Consider the following 20,106-nt stretch of genomic DNA (forward strand, 5'->3'; position numbering starts at 1 on the left):
CAATCCCGTGCAGTGGAAAACAACCCTGCGGAGGAGAATCAGCAGTTCGCGAGGAGAATCAGCAGTTCGAGGAGGTGAAATGACTTGCTTACAAGCCACACAGCAGACTCCAAACCCCGAACTCCAAAAGGAAGGGAGGAAGAAAGGCTCAGTCCCCACCAGCCAGTAGCCAGGGATGCTGCCGCAGGGACAAGGGTAGAGATCCAGGCCCCGCCCCTGACATTGTTCTCTACCCGTCGGGGAGTGAGCAACTTGGGGGAAGAAGCCTCAGCTCGTTCCCGGGACAGAGTCCCCACTTGGGCGCACGCTCTGGGGTGAGGCTTCTTTGGGAAGCCGATGGCTTAACCTCTATGCTGGAGGAGCCCCGGGTGGAAGAAAGCCCCGGAGACCTGGAAGCCTTGGCCCAGGATGGATGGAACGCGGAAAGGACTGGGCGGGAGAGCAAGAGCAAGACCAGCTCCTCCCCTGCGGGGTCAGGGCCCTTGGAGCCGCCGGGAGGAATCCTTCCCAGCCCCAAAGTCAGGGAAGACAGTAGGGCCCGGGGGCGGAGCGGCCCCTCCCGTCTCCTGGAGGGCGGGCACAGAGAGGCCGCGAGGGCCGGGCAGTGCTTTTGTGCGCACGAGGTCCGGGCTTCCCGGCCACCCGAGGAGCAACAGAGAGCCCTCCCTGCCCGGCCGGGGCGCTTGGAAGCCCGCGCTCTCTCTGAAAGTGAAAGGAGTGGGCGGGGGGCGCGGCCGAGGCGGGGCCCAGGCGGGCGGCCGCGCAGGCTCCGCCTCGGGGCAGTCTCGAGCCGGGGGCGCCGAGCGTCTCCAGTCCCCGCCGCGCCGCGGGCTGGTGGGCTCCGCCGCGGCTGTTGTGCGGGAAATGACACTGCCCGGGGGCCCGACGGGCATGGCGCGGGCGGGAGGCGCGGGACCCTGCAGCCCGGGGCTCGAGCGGGCCCCGCGCCGGAGTGTTGGGGAGCTGCGCCTGCTCTTCGAGGCGCGCTGCGCCGCGGTCGCTGCCGCCGCCGCCGCAGGGGAGCCCCGGGCCCGCGGGGCCAAGCGGCGTGGGGGACAGGTTCCCAATGGGCTTCCTCGGGCTCCCCCTGCCCCGGTGATCCCGCAGTTAACTGTGACAGCCGAGGAGCCGGACGTCCCCCCGGCCAGCCCCGGGCCGCCGGAGCCGGAGGGCGGGTCTCTGCCGGCCGTGGGCTCGTCGCACCTGCAACAGCCGCGCCGCCTCTCCACCTCGTCGCTCTCCTCCACTGGCTCCTCGTCGCTGCCCGAGGACTCGGAGGACGATCTGCTGAGCGACAGCGAGAGCCGGAGCCGAGGCAACGTGCAGCTGGAAGCCGGCGAGGACCTGGGTCAGGTACGGGCCGCGGGGGCGGGGCCGGCGCCAGGCGCGGGGGCTGCTCGCTGGGGACCCAGCTCTGAGCTCTCCGAGGACCGACTCCTCCCGAAGCGCCCTCCGCGGAGGGTCCGATTCTCGCTGTTTAGGAGGAACATGGGGCTCGGAGGGAGGCGCCAGGCCGACCTCTCGCCTCGGCAGTTTTCACCCCGGTTCCACGGGCGGGTCGCGGCCCGGGTCCTGGGGCGTCTGAGGAGAGTGAGGAGGAGTCTGCGATCGGCCATAGCGACCGGGTGGGGAGGAGGGAGCGCGACTTGCTGGCTGCGAGGTGGGGCCGGAGGGATCGGAGGGGCTTGGCCTTGACCGGCGAACTCCCGCAGGGAGAGGGGTGAACGAGTCTCCCTTTCTCCCAGCCCCCTCTCCCGGCCGCGGCCCCACCCCCGCCGTTGCCAGGGTTTCCCTCTCCTGAGTGGGAGTGGAGCGGCGCTCCAGGCTTTGCTCGGGAGCCGCCACCGTCTGCTCCCGGCGCCCGCACGAGGCTTGGGCGCAGGGAAGGGAGGGGCGCGGGGCTGGGAGCTCCGACAGGGAGCGGAACGCAGCCTTCCCCGGTTTACTGCTCCTAATTATGGCCTGGAAGAAAGTAAACTGAGGCTGAAAGGGCGGGATCAGCCTGCTAATCTCCGCCTCTGGTAGCCTGGATGTTCCGGGGCCAGGTTTGACCCTCGGATAACACAGGTCAGGGTGCGGTAAAGTCATTCCCGGTGCCTGCCCCTTAGGGGTGTGCCGCGCCCAGGACAGCCGTCCTGGCCCCCCTCGTTTTAACCAAGGCCAAGTACTTTAACTACCCACAGTCAACGCGAAGGAATTGCTCTAGATCCACGTTATGCAAGTGTCCCTGGAGCGCAGAGAGAGGCGAAGGGCGCCCCTCAGGCTCTGGTGGCTCCGGACCTGCCCAGAAGGGCGGTGAGAGCCGCGGCCGCGCGCCGGGGTTGCCTGGGCGCTGTGGGGAAAGCACTGGGGCGCGGCCTAGGCCTGCTGGACTCGGGCTCCGCTGCACTCTCGGATTGGATGAGGCGGGGGAGACACTGTAACCACTTGCAGGCGATCTGTGACTCAGTTACCCCCTGAGACTTAACATTACCCAGAGGGCTGCATGGTTTGTAAGTGACACAAGAGAAAAAAAAAAGTCTCACAGAGCAAGAACACACCCCGCCACGAGGTGTAGGGTGCAGGGTGTCCCTATCTTCTCCACGGGGGTTAAGTGTACCCCTGACCCGTGATTGTTCCCAGTGCAACCCTGGCCCATGTAGGGGGGCGGGTGCCGCCAAGGGGTTTCCAAGGAGGTGGAATGTGGGGCAATGAGAGGACTCCTCCCTCCCCACCTCCTCCGAAAATATGGAGCAGTAGCTCTGGGTCCCCCGCTTCCCCGCTCAAATCTCTGACAGCTGAGAGGCGGGCGCAGGAGGAAGGGCGCCACGGAGGCAGCCCCCGGCTTCCCCCTTCCGCCCGAAGGCAGAGGAGGTCCCCCGGCCCAGGCCTGCGTGCAACGTAGGCAGCCTGGCGGGGGTCAAGACTCCGGGGACCAGTCGCAGCTGTGCCCTGGGCGTCTTCGGCCGGCCTCTCCCACCCTCGGCCTCGCTGTCTCCCGGCGCGGCCAGGAGCTGGAGCAGATGGCCGCTGAGGGCCCTTCCAGCTCCAAGGCTGCGTCTCTCAGGCCTTCCCAACCCCCAGCCGGCGGGGCCTCCCCGAAGGCAAACAGCCACGGCGGCGGCAGATAAGCCAGGGGCTGTTGACAGAGGCCGCCTGCGTCCGCGTGGAAGGGCCCGGCGCGGTCTTGGCCTCGCGGCCGGTCCGGGAGCGGCACAGTGCGCCCGGGCAGGCTGCCTGTCGGGCTTCCCCAGGCCGAAAGCTGAGCCCACCGGCTGGCTGACCGTGAAGGATGCACCTGGGGGAAGGGTCCTGCGGCAGCGCTCGGGGAGCTCCCAGCTCGCCAGCCCCTTACCCTCGGGCCTGGGCGGGTAACAGGAATAGGGCGGAGCAGAAAGAGCCCGGGGAAGGCCCTACCTTGCCTCTGCCTGGCACATACATCCTTCCCCTTCTCCTCCTAGGAGCCCCGCACAGCTTGCCTTGAGACTGGGCAGCCTGCCTGCCTCCCTCCGGAGGCCTTTTCCTTGGTAGAGGGAACAGCTGTGGGCAGAGAAACCCAGATAGGTCAGGAGAGGAGTTGGGGGCCCATCCCCAAGGGCAGCTGGCATGACTGTATTCCTAGGCCTTGCTTTTATCTTACAACAATTTTCGGGTGTTGCTCTAGTGGAAGAGAGGGTGTTTGGCTCCTGTTCATTTGGTTCTTTTCTCTCTGTGCTCCAGGATGGGTAAGGAGACCTGGATGCCATGCCGTCCTGGACTCAGAACTCCCACACTTCACTTCTCGCTAATTATAGAGCAGAATTTAGGTTAACAGATTTCCTTTTTAAAAAGCAAATGCCCCTGGGAGGGTGAAGTCGTGGGTCACTCATACCTTAGTGCAAATCACTTTATAAATTTAAACTGATTGCTCTCACCACCACCACCACAGGGAGTGCTAGTTTGATAGGGCAGTGAGAATGTGGGAAGGGGGTTGGGCTGGTAGAGACTGCATGACCAGAGGTAGCTAGTGTGAGTCAGGGAGTATGTGGATGAGTACCAAAGGCAGCAGAGGGTCCCTTCTGGCGGAAGATACACTGAGTATCTGGTGTGATATAAGAAGCAGGAGTCCTCAGGGCTTCTAAATGGAGCTTAGACAAAGGAGAGTCTGAGGCAAGTGTCCAGCCAAGCCCTGCCCAGAGAGAGAGGCTCCCTGTCAGCCCCAGGGGTGAGGAATCATCAGAGGGTCCTCCTGTGACTTCATCAAAGACTCTTTCACACAGTCAGCTCTTTTGGGCTTTTTGCCTCTAGATGCTGGGTAGCCTCTGGCTGTGAGTTGGTTTCCCAAACTTCTGTGGGGAGTAGGCTGGGCCAGAAGATGGGGCTTCGGCCCTCTTTTAAGCTAGATTTTACTCTGTAACATAATAAATCTGCTTTCTGATATCCATATAATAAAGCCTTACCTGCTCAAAAATATCTCCCCTGCTGTTGTTCATGTGCTAAAATCCCCACCCACCCACCGATGAGTGATCCTCCAGGAGCCTTTTTGGATACATGCATCTTTATATGCATTACATTCCCTAGAGGAGGTAGCTCCCTAAGACGGAAGACAGACGGCAGTGACTTCCATGACATCAACTCCTTCCATGTCTGACCATATCCATTATTGGCCGGGGAGCTAAATCTTGTCATACCAACCTCAGGAGGTGGCTGGGAGGGCTCAGATGATGTGATGGGTGTGAAAGTCCTTTGTAACCTGCATGGCTGGAGCCAGCCTTAGTCTTTGCTGCTCTTGGCTGATATGATCCTCACAAAATTGGGGTAGGGCGAGTTGTAGCCCAGAACTGCAGGTACTAAATCCTCTTCTACCAGGCCCTCCTTCCACCTTCCAGCCCCACTCACTGCTCCCACGTGCTCCCAGAAGAAAGGATGATGCAGTTCTCCCATCTCACCTAACCCATGGCTGGTTCCCTCTTCCACTGCAGTGGCTACAGAGCTAGATGTACCCTCTAAGTCCGTTTTAGTCCCATTGTCCCCAAAATTCTGCCAGTAGGCCCCTAAGGCTGCCCAAAGCCCCACCATTAAACCCATTCCTTTGGATGAAGGCAAAAGTGTCCAGTCAACAGAGAGGGGTTCCCAGGCAGATCTCAGTGGTTCCTCAGAGATCAAAACACTCACACCAGGGGCCAGCCCCGTGGCCTGGTGGTTGAGTTCAGTGCACTCTGCTTTGGCAGCCTGGTTTGCAGCTTCAGATCCTGGGCATAGACCTACACCACTCATTAGCCGTGCTGTGGTGGTGACCCACATACAAAATAGAGAAAGATTGGGGCTTCTGGCATCAGAGGTTAGCTCAGAGCGAATCTTCCTCACCTTGTACAAAGCTCTTTCTCTTGTGGGGTTCCATTTGACACCCAAAGGGAGTCAGGGTGGTAGCATGGACTTTGGAACCTCCTGGGGCAATTGAAACATGGGTAGGGGGTCAGGCTGGTAGAGACCTTAAGCCAGCGACTGGGAGGCCAGAGGCAGGGACTAACTCCTCTGAGCCTTGATTTCCTTCTGTAAAATGGCAATAATGCTACCACCTCATGCACTCGCTGTGCATATGCATCATCATCATCATCATCATGATTCTCAAACTGTGTGGGAGAAGAGGTTTAGGATGGTGACACTGAATACACATGGCACATACATCTTCCTGGAATTTTATTTGAGGATTTGGAAGTGGGAGTTTTATAATAAAACTTGGATTTATTATGCAGCATAATGCAAACCTTGCATATATTTAAAGAGTAAAAAGGGAGTTTTGAAAGAGATGTCATGCTTCTAGTGGGCTGCTTCTGGCTACACCCCCAGATACCTGGGGATTGGACATGTGATCACAGCCTAGTGTGCCATGTAGAGACTTCAGTAGGAAAGCAGGAGCAATGCTGTCTGATGGAGGATGAGAAGTGCCTGGCGTGCAGTAGGCGGTCAGTAAGTGGTGGCTTGGGTTATGGCAGCAGCTATGTCCTCCCAGAAAAAACAGGCTCACACAGATGAAATTCTCGCTTGGGTTCACTCAGCTAGAAAGTGACACAGCCAGGGCTAGAACCAACTCCTGACTCCCCATCCAGTGCTCTGTCACTAACCCCATACTAACTTTTCCCATCCCATGGGAAAAGGCTGTATGGTCAGCAGCCTTCCTCTGGCCACTGCCACAGTTCTCCCTCTCCCTCTTGGAACTCCCTCTGGTCAGTAAGGCTGGAGTTCTGGGTTCCAGCCCTGTGGGGGCACACGTGTGGAATTCCTCTACAAGGCGGGCACCCCTGGGAGGAGGCAGCAGACCCACAGTTTGGATGAGCAAACCTGTGTACTTCAGAGAGTAGACACAGGACTGATGAGTTCTGGGTGGGAAGAGGAAAGGTCCCGAGTGTGAGATATTCTCAGGATTGGGTGGAGGCCAGAAGCAATGGTTATGAGGCAAGAGGTACACCAACATCTACATTTCCCTCCCAGTTTCACCTAAGATGACAAGTCCTCAGCCCTGCATCCTGTTTTCAAAGCTCAAGTTTCTGGGTCCAGAACAAGAGCAAGGGTGCCCTGGGCCTTGCCAAGTGGCAAGGAGTGATAGTGCATCCAGGGATACCAAGAGGGTCTTGGGAGTCCCAAGCCATCCTTTCTCCAGACCCTGCCAGGCTGGCCTCCCTGCTCTGGGCCTTTGTAAAGGTTTGTTTCTGTGTTTGTCTGTATCCCTAAATGAGAAGAACCGATTGTCCCAAGTGAATGAATCAATAATCCAGATTTGTCCGGCTTCTGCACCATGCCAAGGAATGGGGGGGAGGGGAGCCTGTTATACTCAAGTCTCACTTACTACTCACAACAACCCAGTGAGAGTGGTTATTTCCCCATTTTATAGATGAAGAAACTGACGCCCAGAGGCTTGTTTCTCAGGCCCCAGAATCTCCTGAGGCATTGGTAGAAATGCAAATTTTTGGTCCCACCCTAGGCCTACTCAGAATTTCCCTGTGGTAATCCTGACAATCTGCATTTTTTAACAAGGTGAGAATCAGGTGATTCTCATGCTCACAAAAGTTCTAAAACCTGGACAGAGCAGTTTAGTAACGTGCCCACGCAGCTTTTGAGCGGCAGAACTGGGTTGCAAACCTGAGGTCGCCCTCTGACACTAAGTCCAGGGCTCTTTTCAGCACATTCGAGAAGCTGGATATCTGTCACCACCCTGTGCCTGTCTCAGTGTCCGCCACACAGGCTCACAATACACTTTCCTTGAGTGAATGAATGAATGAACGAATCATCGGGCCCTAGCTGCTTGCGGTGGGGTGGGGTGGGGTGGGGTGAGGCAGGGCGAGACCTTGTTCCAGCGTCTCATGCATTGCTGAGACGCTGACATGCAGACCCGGACTGTGTTGCTTTCAGAGAAGCCACTGGCAGAAGATTCGGACCATGGTGAATCTGCCTGTCATGAGCCCCTTCAAGAAGCGCTACGCCTGGGTGCAGCTGGCTGGGCACACAGGTGAGCACGGGGCAGGCGCGGGTGGGGAGGGTGGGTGCCCGGGGGAGGAAGGGACTAGGCAGCGCTAACCGGTGCCCATCTGCAGGGAGTTTCAAGGCGGCGGGCACCAGCGGGCTGATCCTGAAGCGCAGCTCGGAGCCGGAGCGCTACTGCCTGGCGCGGCTCATGGCGGACGCGCTGCGCGGCTGCGTGCCTGCCTTCCACGGCGTGGTGGAGCGCGACGGCGAGAGCTACCTGCAGCTGCAGGACCTGCTCGACGGCTTCGATGGGCCCTGCGTACTTGACTGCAAGATGGGCATCAGGTACGCGGGCCCTGCCGGGCGAGGCGGGGACCCGGCGAGAGCCCAGGGCTGGGGCGAGCACTCTACCCGTGTCCAAGGCCAAGCTCGACGGGGTCCGGGTGTGCGCCCGCTCATGCCCCGCCGCTGCCTCGCCTCCGTAGGACTTACCTGGAAGAGGAGCTGACCAAAGCCCGCGAGCGGCCCAAGCTGCGGAAGGACATGTACAAGAAGATGCTGGCAGTAGACCCTGCGGCGCCCACTGAGGAGGAGCACGCGCAGCGCGCCGTCACCAAGCCGCGCTACATGCAGTGGCGAGAAGGCATCAGCTCCAGCACCACGCTCGGCTTCCGCATCGAGGGCATCAAGGTGAGCCAGGCCCGCTTCGCTTTGCACCGCCCCGGCCCTTCCTCCACTCCAGCCCCGCCGCGCGGTGTCTGCCCTCCTGTCGACCCCCACCCCCTGAAGAGGCACCCTCTGGCAGCCGTCTCGCTGTCCCTGGCAGCCAAGGTCCCGGGAGGTACTGCTGCTCTAACCTGATCCTCTCCCCTCGGGTGGGTATGGGGTCCCTGACGCTTCCTGTCCCACCTCCTTCAGAAAGCCGATGGCTCCTGCAGCACCGACTTCAAGACCACGCGAAGCCGGGAACAGGTGATTCGCGTCTTCGAGGAGTTTGTGCAAGGGGATGCGGAAGTGCTGGTGAGCACCGGATCCTAGAACCCTGAGGTGTTGGGGAGCCTGAAACCGAGGGGTGCCCCCAGGTCATCCGGTCTAGTGCCCTTGCCTACGTGACCCCCATGGTAGCATTTATTGCACTGTTGTAATTGCTGTACGTTCCTTCCCTTCCGGGCTGCGCGCCACGTGGGGGCCTGTCTTCCTCACCACGGTATTTGTCAAGCCGAGCATGCATCGTGGCCCCTAATATTAGCAGAGGCTCAATTAGTGTTTAGTTAATTTTCGTCCTCTCCTCCCCTACCCTCTCCAGAGGAGGTATCTGAACCGCCTGCAGCAGATCCGGGACACCCTGGAGGTCTCTGAGTTTTTTAGGAGGCACGAGGTAAGAGGGGTAGGCTCAGGTGCTGAGTCTGTGGTCTCTGAGGGCTCTACAGCGGGAATAGGGTGGAAGGCTGCTCCGGGAAAGAGCCCGTAACCTGACCCTGTGGGGCTCGGCAGGTGATAGGCAGCTCGCTCCTCTTCGTGCATGATCACTGCCATCGCGCCGGTGTGTGGCTCATCGACTTCGGCAAGACCACGCCCCTCCCCGACGGCCAGACCCTGGACCACCGGCGGCCCTGGGAGGAGGGCAACCGCGAGGACGGCTATTTGCTGGGGCTGGACAATCTCATTGGCATCCTTGCCAGCCTGGCCCAGAGATGAGGCTAGGCCTCTGTCTGCGCAGACTGGCAGGTCTGACAGATGGACCTGAGGCTGCGTCCCCGAAGAGCATGAGGGCAAGAGACTGAAACCCCGCCGTGCGGGGAGGTTCACACGGTCTACCAGGGCCAGGTGCCAACCACTATGGGACGCACTGCACGCACCGGGGGCTGTCCCCCATACAAGCCCCAGTGTTCCCAGAGCTGATGACACTAATTTAAGGGGGGGGCGGGGTAGAGTGGGACAATGGGCTTCTTCCTCAGCCCAGCTCTTCTGAAGGGGTTCCATACCCCTCCAGAGAGGCCAGATAACGAATTTTACTTCGCAGGCACTAGATCTACTGGTCTAACCGCCCACACTACAATGGACTCCCCTTCCCAATAAAACAAAGACACCAGCTTTGGCAACTCAGGCCTATCCCCTCCCTCCTCTGGTCCCCTCTTTCTTTCTTTCTTTTTTTTTTTTTGCTGAGGAAGAGTTGCCCTGAGCTAACATCTGTTGCCAATCTTCCTCTTTTTTGCTGAGGAAGATTCACCCTGAGCTAACAATTGTTGCCAATCTTCCTCTATTCTGTATGTGAGCTACCACCACAGCATGCCCTCTGACCCATGCTGGGGAACCGACCCCAGACCACCCAAGTGGAGCACGGTGAACTTAACCACTAGGCCACCAGGGCCAGCCCCAAGGTCCTGTCTTTCTTAGTTCCCTTGCATCCTTCATGTCCACTCAGACCACTGGAGAAGATAAGAGCTCTTTATTAAAGGCATCTGTAGGGTTGGGGGCTGCCCAGGTGAAGGACGCTCATGGGGAAAGGGCAATCCAGAGAAGGCTTCCTGCAGGAGGCAATTTCAACGCCCCACCCAAAACCTGGGGGGGTGGGGGGGGCAGGTGGCCTCTAGTCACAAAGATCAAAGGCTGGGGTGGCCTGGGGCTGGTTACCAGGATGGAAAGTCCTGAGACAGGCCCAGACACGCAGCACAGACTGCAGGGGACAGAGGCTACTGGAAGAACAAGCCACCTAGAAGCCTGAGGAGGAGTGAAGGGAGGAGCTGTTGCTCCCATCAATGCCTGAGTCCTCACCCTCAGGGCCCCTTGGGGCCCAGGTGCCATAGGTGGGATTCCAAAGGTTCTGAAGTTGGAGGCCCCTGGTTTTGTGGGGCTTGAGGCCAGAGGGCAGCCAGGGGCCAAGAAGGCTCCCTTCCCAGCTCTTCAAGCTCTCCAGACTCAGCTCCTGGGCCTGTGGGGATCTTAGGCCCTCCAAAGACCTGCTCCCCAGCCCAGAAGCTCCTTCTTCCTCCAGAGTGGGCCCCAGCTCCATTGGCAGGGGTAAATTCAGCACATCAGGGTCCTGTAATGGGAGGGTAGGGGAGCAGGGGGCCATAGTGTTGTTTTATGTCTTCCCTGCTGACCCCCAAGACCAGGATGGTCAGGGCAGGTCAGGGGCACACCTGAGTGCAGTACTGAAGGCGCTCCAAGATGCTGGCAAAACTGGGCCGCAGCTCAGGCTGGTGCTGCCAACACTGGGTCATGATACGGTACCTGGGAGAAGGCAGGAGTTCGTGCCCACCCATGGCTGTGAAGGACCTCCTTCTCTGGGCAACACTTCATACTCACACAGGCCCTGGACAGCCCCTGGGAGGGTCCATCCGTCCCCCTCCAACGACAAAGTCCAGCACCTCCTGGTTGGTGCGCCCAGGGTAGGGCATGTAGCCCAGTGAGAAGATCTCCCAGAGCAGCACCCCAAAAGACCTGCATCACAAGTAGGGGCACCAAATGAAGCCCATCAGGCGCAGCCTCCCCTTCCTTCACATGAGGTGGCCCAAGGCAGGGGAGGAAGGAGGGCATGTTATCACCAGGAGTCTGTCTTGGATGTGAAGATGCCTTCCAGGAAGGCCTCTGGGGGCATCCACTTGACTGGCAGCAGAGCCCGGCCCCCCTTGCGGTAATAACTGGCTCTACAGGAGGGAGGAGGGGAGTGATGAGTTGTTCGAATGCCATCCGGGTGCTGATAAACTCCCCTCGAGCAGCAGCCTTCCCCACCTCCCCAGGCCCCATACCTGTAGATGTCTCTTGCCATCCCAAAGTCCCCAATCTTGGCCACTCGACTAGGCCCCGTGCAGCTCAGCAGGCAATTCCGGGCAGCAATGTCCCTGCAGAGTCAGGGGAAAAAAAATCACTACCAGAACTCAGAAGCTCCAGCCCTGATCTTTTTCCTCAAAAGTTATGTGGAAGGGCTGTTCCTTGGGGAGGGAGTTAGGCTGGGGGTCCCCTGAACCAAGATCACTCCCAACCTGTGGATGAAGTGATTTTCCTCCAGGTAGTGGCAGCCCTGGGCTATGTCCTGGGCCAGCTGGAGCAGGTCCTGCATGGCCAGAGGTGATGGCTGGCCCTGGGTTGGGCAGAGGGCGCATCAGTCCATGCAGGTTTGGGGACACATGGTCAGGGTCTTTAGAGGGGCCTGGAGAGCTGGGAGAAGGGACTCACCAGGTGCGGCCGGCTGTGCCTCAGGAAACTCTTCATGTCCCCTCCAGACATCAGCTCCAGCAGAATTAAGCGAGGGGCAGCTCGGAGGCTGAGCCCCACACAGCGCACAATGTTCTGATGGCTGAACTTGCTGAGCGAGTGGTGCACATACCCCAACACCAGCAGGGAGAGAAACCATGCTCTAGGCTCCACAAAACCGGAGGGGACCTGTGTCCCTAGACTTGCTACCTCTCAGCCCCAGGGGGAAGAGAGGCTATTCCTGCAGGCAGTTCTTGGTGCCTCCCTCCCACTTTCCACCCCTGCCCCCGGCCCAGGTGCACCTGATGATGAGTGCCTCCATGAGGAAATCCAGCTCATCCTGACGAGAGCAAAGTTCTGGCAGGGTCTGGGAGGAAAAGAGCACAGAGCTCATGAGCTCCCCTGACTCTTCAGGGAGACAGGCTGACCCTAGTGCTGGCAATTGTTCCTCCCTCCATGGAGCCCTGCTCTCCTACCCACAGCCAGAAGTCCCACCCCGTCTCACCTTGATAGCCACCTGCAGGGGGCTGGGGTCCCCAGGAAGGCCGATTACCAGTCCCTCATAGACTTCTCCAAAGGCACCATGGCCCAGGGCTCTGCAGGGAGACAGGTTGGAAGGGAGTGGGTGGCTGGGCCCCAGGAAGGGTCCTAGAGGGTCTAGGGCCTCCTTTACCTCCCTTTCCCCTCATATGCCCAGCTGGCCCTAGCTGAGGATCTGAGCTCGCTCTACACCATGGCATATCCCCAAGTACAAGCCCTGCAGGGGCGATGTTGTCTAGCACAGACCCAGGGCAGAAAGGAGGGCAGGCATGGGGTCAGAGCCGGGGTGGGAGTCTGTGGTGAGGCCTTCCCTTGGGTCCCTGCAGACATCCTGGGGTGGAGGCAACCTTTGCTCCAAAGGAATCATGTTCTAGGGTCCCTACCATCCCAGAATTGGGGATGACAGCTGACCTTGGACAAGTTACTTTCCCTTTTGGAGCTTCTCTGGCCTCCATCTCCTCTACCCAAGGAGTTTGGGCCAGATGCTCTCTAGGATCCATAATTCACCACAGCAGGGAGCAGGATGGGGGAGAGGGATTTAGAGTGCACAGGTTCTCAGAAGGAGGGGGAGGACTCACTTGATCAGAGTGACATTGGCTGGGGAAACCTCGGTAAGCCCTGGGGGCAGAAGCCAGGACTGGACCGGGCCAAGCCCCACCTGGCAGTAGTAGGGGTTTGGGGCTGTCTTGATGGTGGAGGTTCGAAGCTTGCTCAGCTCGACGAGCTCAGGGCCTGGCAGCCTTGTCCTCCACAGGCCCTGCCACTTCTGATGGTTCACTGAGGATGGGAGGGACAATGGCGTACTCTCTACCTGCCCATCAGACCTGCCCTGCCTTGCTTCCCCCTGACCAGGACTCTCTCCAGATGCCCATTAAGGTAAATGTTTTCCCCAGGTCTCCCCAGCTGCTTCTACTCTTAGAATCCCAGAAGAGTCCACCACTGCTCTTCTAGAAGTAGGGGTCTTGAAATCAGCCATGGCTGCCCCTGAGACCCCACAGAAGCCCATCACAGCTCAGTGGAGAGATGGGCAGCCTTGAATCAGCCGTGCTTGCTGGACGCTCCATACCCAGAATCAGGATCCCACACACCATAAGGAAACTCAGTGTCAAGGTCACCACCACAGCCACCATCAGAACCAGAGGGCCTTGGGGGGTGGGCAGGTCTAGGAAGAAAGAGAGACATCTCCAGTGGGAAGCTCCTCTCTATCTCTCCACCCCAAGTTTTACCCACGCCTCAAGACACAACTCAAGAGTTAACTTTTCCATGATGCTTTCCCCACCTATCCTGGACAAACACAACCTCTCCCTCCTGAGAACCCCTAAAACACTTGACACCTCCCATGGCAATTGTCCCCATGAGATAGATCTAGCTCTAGATCCAGATATCTAGATATAGATGTAGACAGGCATCTCCCCTCCCACACTAGACCATTAGCCTACATGCTCCTTGAAGGCAGAGCATGCACTGATGCATCTCCAGTCCCCCACCCAGCACCCAACACAGTGCCTGGCACATAGCAGGCATCTTTCCCCATGCCCTACTGCTCCTCCCAGCCCATGGCCCCAGGAGTCCAGACCCTGGACAAAGGCAGGACATACCCATGCAGGTGATGTTATCTGCAGCCAGCTCCATGCCCTCTGGGCACATGCATTCGGCCCACCAGACCTCTGCCTGCCACTGGCAGTCAGTGAGAAGGCAGTGACTGCAGTTGAAGTGCTGGCGGATCTCCACCTCACCATGGCTCTCTGTGACTATGAGTACAAGAACTGATGTTGCAGGGTGAGGGGGGAGCACACAGACTTTTTCCAGCTACATGGTTAATTCTAGCCCTGGACTTTGGAACAAGGAGTGGTGCCTGGCATTTAAGGGTGGGTGGGAGGGGGACTTTTGTCAAGCCTGCACACTCCCTCTTCAGGGATCCTTAAGCTCGCAGGTATTTAAAGAGAATTCATGGCAAGGAGATACTTGGCAAGTGCCCCAGAATGCTCCAAGCGACATCCAACTGACAGCCCGGGTCCCAAATGTTCCTGTGCTGTGCAAGAACAGGTAGTTCACAGTGCGGAGTTGGTGGCTCAGATGGGAGTGGGCTCAGGGATTGAGGAAAAGGGCTAGGCCAGGCTGAAAGGTCAGGGGCAGGGGCCAATACCTGCCAGAGGTTGCAGGTAGAGCTCATTGGTGGGGTGTATGTAGGACACTCCATCTTCCCCATCAGCCCAGAGGATGTCAGTCTCTGAGGCATCACCCCCTGGAAATTGAAAGTGATAGAAGGTTTGGCTACAAAATGCGGGGAGGAAGGGGCACACAGCTGCCTCACAGCTGGAAAACTGGCTTATGAACAGTGGGGAAGCTGGAGTCTCTTGGTGGAAACCCCAGTGTAGCTTCTCCACACTAGCATTACAATACAGGTGCTGCCAGCTCACAAGTGGGAGCCAAGCAGTCAGGGCGAGGGCTGGGGGGGCTATGAAATGGGAGAGGCCCAACCCACATATTCCATTTCTGTGATAATGTGTAGGAGATGATGTGTATAAAGTACTTATGAACAGCACAGCCCAGATAGACTCAAAGGCTCTGTTTCTTTACACTAGTGGTTTCCAAACTCTGGGGTGTATTAGAATCACCTAGAGGACTGATTAAAACACAGATGGTGGGACCCTCCCCTAGAGTTTCTGATTCAGTAGGTTGGAGGGCGGCTGAGAATTTGCATTTTTAACAACTTCTTAGGTGGTGCTGATGCTGACTCAGAGACCACATGAGAATTTCTTACTTAAACTATCCCTGCCTGTCTGCCTCCCTGCCCAGCTTGCCAACTCGCCCAGCTCTAAGTTCCTGGGACTGCTGCAGAACAAGGGGGGGACGTGTTGTGATGGAAGAGGTCCTGGATTTAAATAAAATCTAGAGCGTCCTGTCTGCACGTGTGATTTGCAACTTATGTGACCACCTTTTCTAAGAGCTCTCTACCTGCTCTGGCCTGGAGCGGGACTCAACGCCTTTCCCGCTAATCCTTTTGAGGGACTCCGGCCTGTTCTAAGGCTCTAACCTCACTTCACCCCAGGGCTGCCCAGCTGCCCTCCCCAACGATGCACCTACCCCGGTAGCCGCCGCCGCCTCCGCCCGCAGTGCAGGCCCCGCCGCCGCCCCCGAAGCCTCCGGCTGCGGCCCAACCCAGCGTAGCCCAGGCCTCGGCGCAGCCCCTGCCGCCCTCCGCCCCCTCCTGCAGGGAGCGGCCGGCCTGCGGAGACGGGGCCCGCGACGTCCAGCCGCCCCCTCCACCTGCGGAGAAACGGCGGGACGGCTGGTAGCGGGGTGGGGAGCAGGCCCACCTCTCCCCGTGGCCCGCGCCCTCACCTGCCGCCCCGCTCCTCCCGCTGCTCCCGGGCGCCGCCGAGCGGTCCTCCAGTTTCTCAGGGGCGGCTTGAGCCCGGCCTCGGTCCCGCCGCCTCAGGTAGGCCCGACCGCCTCCTCCGGCCGCCACCAGCAGCGGCTCCAGCTCGCCGGCGCGCAGCTACCGGCCCAGCGGCAGTCACGTGAGGACCCGGCACCGGGCGAGGGCTCCCGCCACCCGGGCTGGAGTAAGGCAAGGGGCTCCCAGCCAGCCCCCGGGATCTGGGGACCCCCAGGCCGGTACGGAGAGCTCGTGTGCGCGCGCCCGCGGGGAGAGGTTTGGGACCCCGACGCTGAGCGCTGGGGGCGCGAGTGGCCGCAGCGGGGGCGAGCACGTACCCGAAAGACGTAGGTGGCGCCCCCGCCACCCCCGCCACCTCCTGCCCAGCGCCGCGACCCTGGGACACCTTCGGTCCCATCGGTCGCCGCGTGCTCCTCAGCGGCCTGAGACTCTCCTAGGCAGACGAGCTGACTCTCCGGGCTCCCCTGCGGGCACCGCGCGCCCGAATCAGCGGACCCGGGACCCTCCCCTCGCGGGGCTGATGTCTGAACACCGAGGAGCGCGCCTCCCTCCACCCTGCCCTCGCCCTGCGGCGCCTCAGACGCCCCCTTCCCACAGGCTCCGCTTACTCCCGGACAGGCGTCCTCTCCCTGCTGCCCCACGAGGATGTAAAGCGGCTCCCCACCACGAAGGGAGCAGATGGCCGAGATGAAGACGCCATGCGCCCGCGACAGGTGGTTCTTGGCGCCTTTGCCGCCCGCGGCGCCGTAGGCGGAGATCCTGCGGAAAGCGGGCGCTGAGTCCACAGCCCTCGACCATCGGTCCTCAGGCCGCCCGCCTGGGGTAGAGGCTGGTGACAGAGGTGGCCCCAGAAGTTCTTATCTGAGGCACTTAGAGGCCGTAGTCGATTTTGAAGAGATGGAGAGACTAGGTTTGCACACCAAAAAATTACATTTTACACTTTTTTAAGGAGGCTTAATGGAGATAGGGGAGGCTCAAGCCATCCCTTGGCGCCGCCGCTAGTTTGGGGCCCTCTGCTTGGACAGGAACAGGCTCCGGGACGAGCTAACTCGGTGGCGACTATTTCGGCCCTTCCCCAGGTTCCGCTGGAAGAAGGGACAGTCAAGGTCGCCCAGTCCGCAGGTCGCTGCGGTATGCCCTAAGACGCAATGTGGTGCGCATGTGGCCTTCGTTCCTCTAACCGCAGAACCTCCGACTCCCAGCTCTCCACCCACCTCTCTCCCTGCTCCGCACTTACAGGTACTGGCCGGGGCCGGGCGACCGCCACAACTGCACTCCTCTCAAAGGCCCGGCGGCCCCCACTGTCACCACCACGCTGCTGCCAGCGTACGCCCCGTCGCACTGTGTTTGTGTGGGCCCGCGCGGACCACTGGCCCCGCAGGTGGAGAACCGCCAGGGCCCCTGGGTGCCTGGGAGCAGGGAGGGAGGAAAGGGTCATAGAGCACTTGTCCCCCCCCCCACCCCCCGGCCCAAAGGTCTGGGCGTGGTGAGCGGAGAAGGGAGAAGGAGCTCGGAGCTCACCTCGGGGAATTAGGGGAGAGGCTGGCTCCAAGCCGCTAAGCAGGGCGGTGACGTTCGGGACCCGGGGCCTTGGAGCTGGCGGCGGCAGAAGCGAAGATGGCAGAAAAGGCGCCTGGGATCCTGAGCTGGAGCAGAAAATTGTGCCTGAAAGTTGACAGGGAGAGAGCAGCGTTGGGAGAGGGAGCAGGATGTTAATGGAGGACGGGAAATAAAGCGATATATAACCTCTCGACAGCCAGCCCTTGCCTCTCGCGGCCACGCCCCTAACCCCACCTAGCCAGTGCACACCAGCGCTTGGAAGCCGGCCACAACCCAACTCTGGTCGCCGAGGCCCCGCGGGGTGCCCACTGATACCTCTGCAAGTTTCTCCCCTGGAGAGCCCTTCCCAGTGGATGACTTGGGGGCCGCACTGAGCTCAGTCCTGCAGGGCCCCCATCCTTTCCTTGACTTAGCGTGGTGGTTCCGCCCACGGGCGGTGCTGAGACCCCAGGGCCTGTCCCTCCTTCCCAAGCGTGATCCGGGTCCTCGGATTCAGGCACTCACCGCGCTTCTCAGCATGCCCTCCCGGAACACGAACCTGGGAGCTTTGGCCGCGAGGGGTGGAGGCTCTGGAGGAGCCACTGGGACTCGGTCTGTCGCGACCGCCGTCCCTAACCCTAGGAAGGTGCTTCTGGCTGGACGGTTCGCTGACTGCCAGAAGGCACTTACCTGCGGCTCCGAGCCACAGCAGCAGCCAGCCCGGGCGGCCCATCCCCTGTTCAGCCCACTGCAGCTAGGGATGCATGCTCAGATCTTGCCACTTCGGTCCAGACTGCCGCTCATAGCAGTGTACAGCCGCTCTCTAGTCACCGCCAGGTCCTAAAGCCGGCCTGGCCACACCCACCTCAGACCCTGGGATGCCAAGGAGGGAAGGGAGGGGCATGTGGGCAGCCAGGTCCCCATGCTTCCTGAACAGAGCTTGCAGCGCCTTCACCCAAGGGCTCTCTGTCTCTAGCCACTGGGTTTGCTGCTGGCTGCCCCAGGGAACGTAGTGCGTATGAGGCAGAGGAGGAAGCCACCACCACTTTTGAGGCAGAAGCGTGACAAAGTGGCACGCCATGCTCCAGACACCCTGCTGGGCTTCTAGGTCTCTCACATCAGGAGTAGGCGGGTGTGCGCTTCACTGGTGGTGGCGGCAGCGGTGGTTGTGTGTGTGTGGGGGGGGTGGTGATAACACATGGAAAGTACTTTTTAAACTGCCCCAAAGCATCATTACTTGCCATTACTTGTGTCTTTCAGTGCCTTTGTGACTGCCAGGCTGAACCTGCCGACACCCTCAGAAACATGGATCTCTGGGTTCACCTCATACAATTCTGTTGCCTGTGTTAACTGCACAACTTCTTACTGTGATGTGAAAGCCAAGTGAAGTCCTAGACCTGATGTCAGAAGCTCTGAATGCTAGTACTAGCATCCCTAGTCAACGGGTGATGGTGCACAGGTCACAACTGCTCGGAGACAATGTCCTCACCACCTGGAAAATCCTATGAAGAGAAACTCCTCTGTAACCCACAAGGCACCCTGCAACTGTGAGGGCCACTAGCTTTCAGGTGATTGTGTCTGGGGTCCTCATTCTTGTGCTCAAAATACTAATTTGAAGACTGAGGCCTGCGTTTACTATAAAACACCGGTAAAAAGAAGTTATAGTAGTTAGCTACTTGGTAAAGTCTCTGAGTATAAGTGCTAGGTGTAGACATAACAGTGATTTTGTAAAATCTCTGGTCCCCATGCCCTATTTATCTCTGTAGACACCCCACTTTGAGGTCACAGAATTTACTTTGCAAGGTCCCTGTCAGCCAATGGTTCTCAAAGTGTAGTTGGTCCTGGACAGCAGCATCACCTGGGAACTTGTTAGAAATGCAAATTCTTGGGTTTCAGCCTAAACATACTGAATTAGAAACACTCGTAGTAGAGCCCAGCAATCCATTTTAACACACTCTCCAGATGAGTTTTGTCACATGATAAGCTTGAGAACTATTGCTGTTTGCAGATATAGTAGTCGCTTAATAAAACCTATTGTATAGTTTTGTGTTCAGCAGCTCCATTTATGGGGAGTGGGTTCTCTCTACCTACTGACAGGGCACTCTGCACTCACCCTGATGACCTGTAAAAACAATGATGGTAAGTAATTCCACACAGCAAATGACACTGTAAGAAAGTTTATGTGTTAGAATTCAGACAAAACAACAACCTGGAAACTCTACCAAAAGAAAGATGAAGTGATGAACCAGAGTTTATGCTTTGACCCACTCCTCCCCAGCCTGTGCCTAACCACCAATAAAGTCCACAGTGGAAGGGGTGTTGTAGGACAGTGCTATAGACTGAATGTTTGTGTGCCCCCAAATTCATACAGTGACACCTAATCCCCAGTGTCAGGGCATCTGGAGGTGGGGCCTTCAGGAAGTGATTAGGTCAGGAGGGTTCCACTCTCATGGGTGGAATGGGATTAGCGCCCTTATAAAAACAGGCCCCCAGAGAGCTCCCATGTCCCTTCTGCCATGTGAGGGCTGTCGATGAACCAGGAAGTTGGCCCTTAGCAGACACCAAATCTGCCAGCACCTTAATCTTGGACTTCCCAGCCTCCAGAACCATGAGAAATAAATTTCTGTTGTTCATAAGCAACCCAGTCTACGGTACTGCTACCTAAACAATTAAGAGACAGCTACTGCACCAGTCTGATTTTTGGCTTCTTCACGTCCCAGGACAGCAGTTGATAGAAACAGGGGACCACAAGAAGACAAGATGCTGACCTCATTAAGCACACCTATACTTCAAGTCAACTGCAGAGAGAGTCCTTCCAGAAGTGGCCCTGTTCTCAAGAGCACTGCCCTGGTCTGGCTCCACTCTAGAACTGGGACTCACATTTTTGTTATCCCAGATGTGGACTCAATTTTCACCTCCCACTCATGATTCCTCTCCCATCTCTCTCACAGTAGTCCTGCTTCTCCCCTGGGATAACCCATCCCTCAATACCAATCCTGAACTAA

At 58.7% G+C, this 20,106-nt stretch overlaps 2 protein-coding genes across 2 annotated transcripts; one reads left to right on the forward strand and one right to left on the reverse strand.

Annotated features, from left to right (window-relative positions):
• The first annotated feature begins 815 nt into the window (after window positions 1–815).
• On the forward strand, window positions 816–9,982 carry ITPKA (inositol-trisphosphate 3-kinase A). The gene is made up of 7 exons (XM_004421443.3): window positions 816–1,353; window positions 7,369–7,465; window positions 7,551–7,767; window positions 7,908–8,112; window positions 8,341–8,442; window positions 8,729–8,800; window positions 8,917–9,982. The coding sequence occupies exons 1-7, from the start codon at window positions 865–867 to the stop codon at window positions 9,118–9,120; spliced, it is 1,386 nt and encodes a 461-aa protein (XP_004421500.1). The 5' UTR covers window positions 816–864; the 3' UTR covers window positions 9,121–9,982.
• Window positions 9,568–20,038, reverse strand: LTK (leukocyte receptor tyrosine kinase). Its single transcript, XM_004421993.3, has 20 exons — window positions 17,792–20,038; window positions 17,084–17,227; window positions 16,800–16,971; window positions 16,171–16,321; window positions 15,880–16,026; window positions 15,505–15,661; window positions 15,247–15,429; window positions 14,306–14,404; window positions 13,758–13,910; window positions 13,226–13,321; window positions 12,738–12,936; window positions 12,125–12,215; window positions 11,922–11,986; window positions 11,602–11,731; window positions 11,409–11,506; window positions 11,175–11,267; window positions 10,971–11,072; window positions 10,732–10,866; window positions 10,566–10,656; window positions 9,568–10,465 (listed from the first exon to the last, which is right to left on the reverse strand). Exons 1-20 carry the CDS (start codon window positions 17,832–17,834, stop codon window positions 10,136–10,138), a joined length of 2,679 nt encoding a protein of 892 aa, XP_004422050.1. The 5' UTR covers window positions 17,835–20,038; the 3' UTR covers window positions 9,568–10,135.
• Between the last annotated feature and the right edge of the window lie 68 nt (window positions 20,039–20,106).

This window comes from Ceratotherium simum, chromosome 3 (assembly GCF_057802395.1).
Source record: "Ceratotherium simum simum isolate JZ-2026a chromosome 3, ASM5780239v1, whole genome shotgun sequence".
In the NCBI taxonomy this organism is placed as follows: domain Eukaryota; kingdom Metazoa; phylum Chordata; class Mammalia; order Perissodactyla; family Rhinocerotidae; genus Ceratotherium; species Ceratotherium simum.

Coding starts and splice junctions, on each gene's coding strand:
- ITPKA (XM_004421443.3), top strand. CDS start 865: ATGACACTGCCCGGGGGCCCGACGGGCATGGCGCGGGCGGGAGGCGCG. Junction 1,354..7,368: donor CCGGCGAGGACCTGGGTCAG/GTACGGGCCGCG, acceptor TGTTGCTTTCAG/AGAAGCCACTGGCAGAAGAT. Junction 8,801..8,916: donor AGTTTTTTAGGAGGCACGAG/GTAAGAGGGGTA, acceptor GGGGCTCGGCAG/GTGATAGGCAGCTCGCTCCT.
- LTK (XM_004421993.3), bottom strand. CDS start 17,834: ATGGGCCGCCCGGGCTGGCTGCTGCTGTGGCTCGGAGCCGCAG. Junction 14,405..15,246: donor AGGCGGCGGCGGCTACCGGG/GTAGGTGCATCG, acceptor TTCAATTTCCAG/GGGGTGATGCCTCAGAGACT. Junction 13,322..13,757: donor AGATAACATCACCTGCATGG/GTATGTCCTGCC, acceptor CTTTCTTCCTAG/ACCTGCCCACCCCCCAAGGC.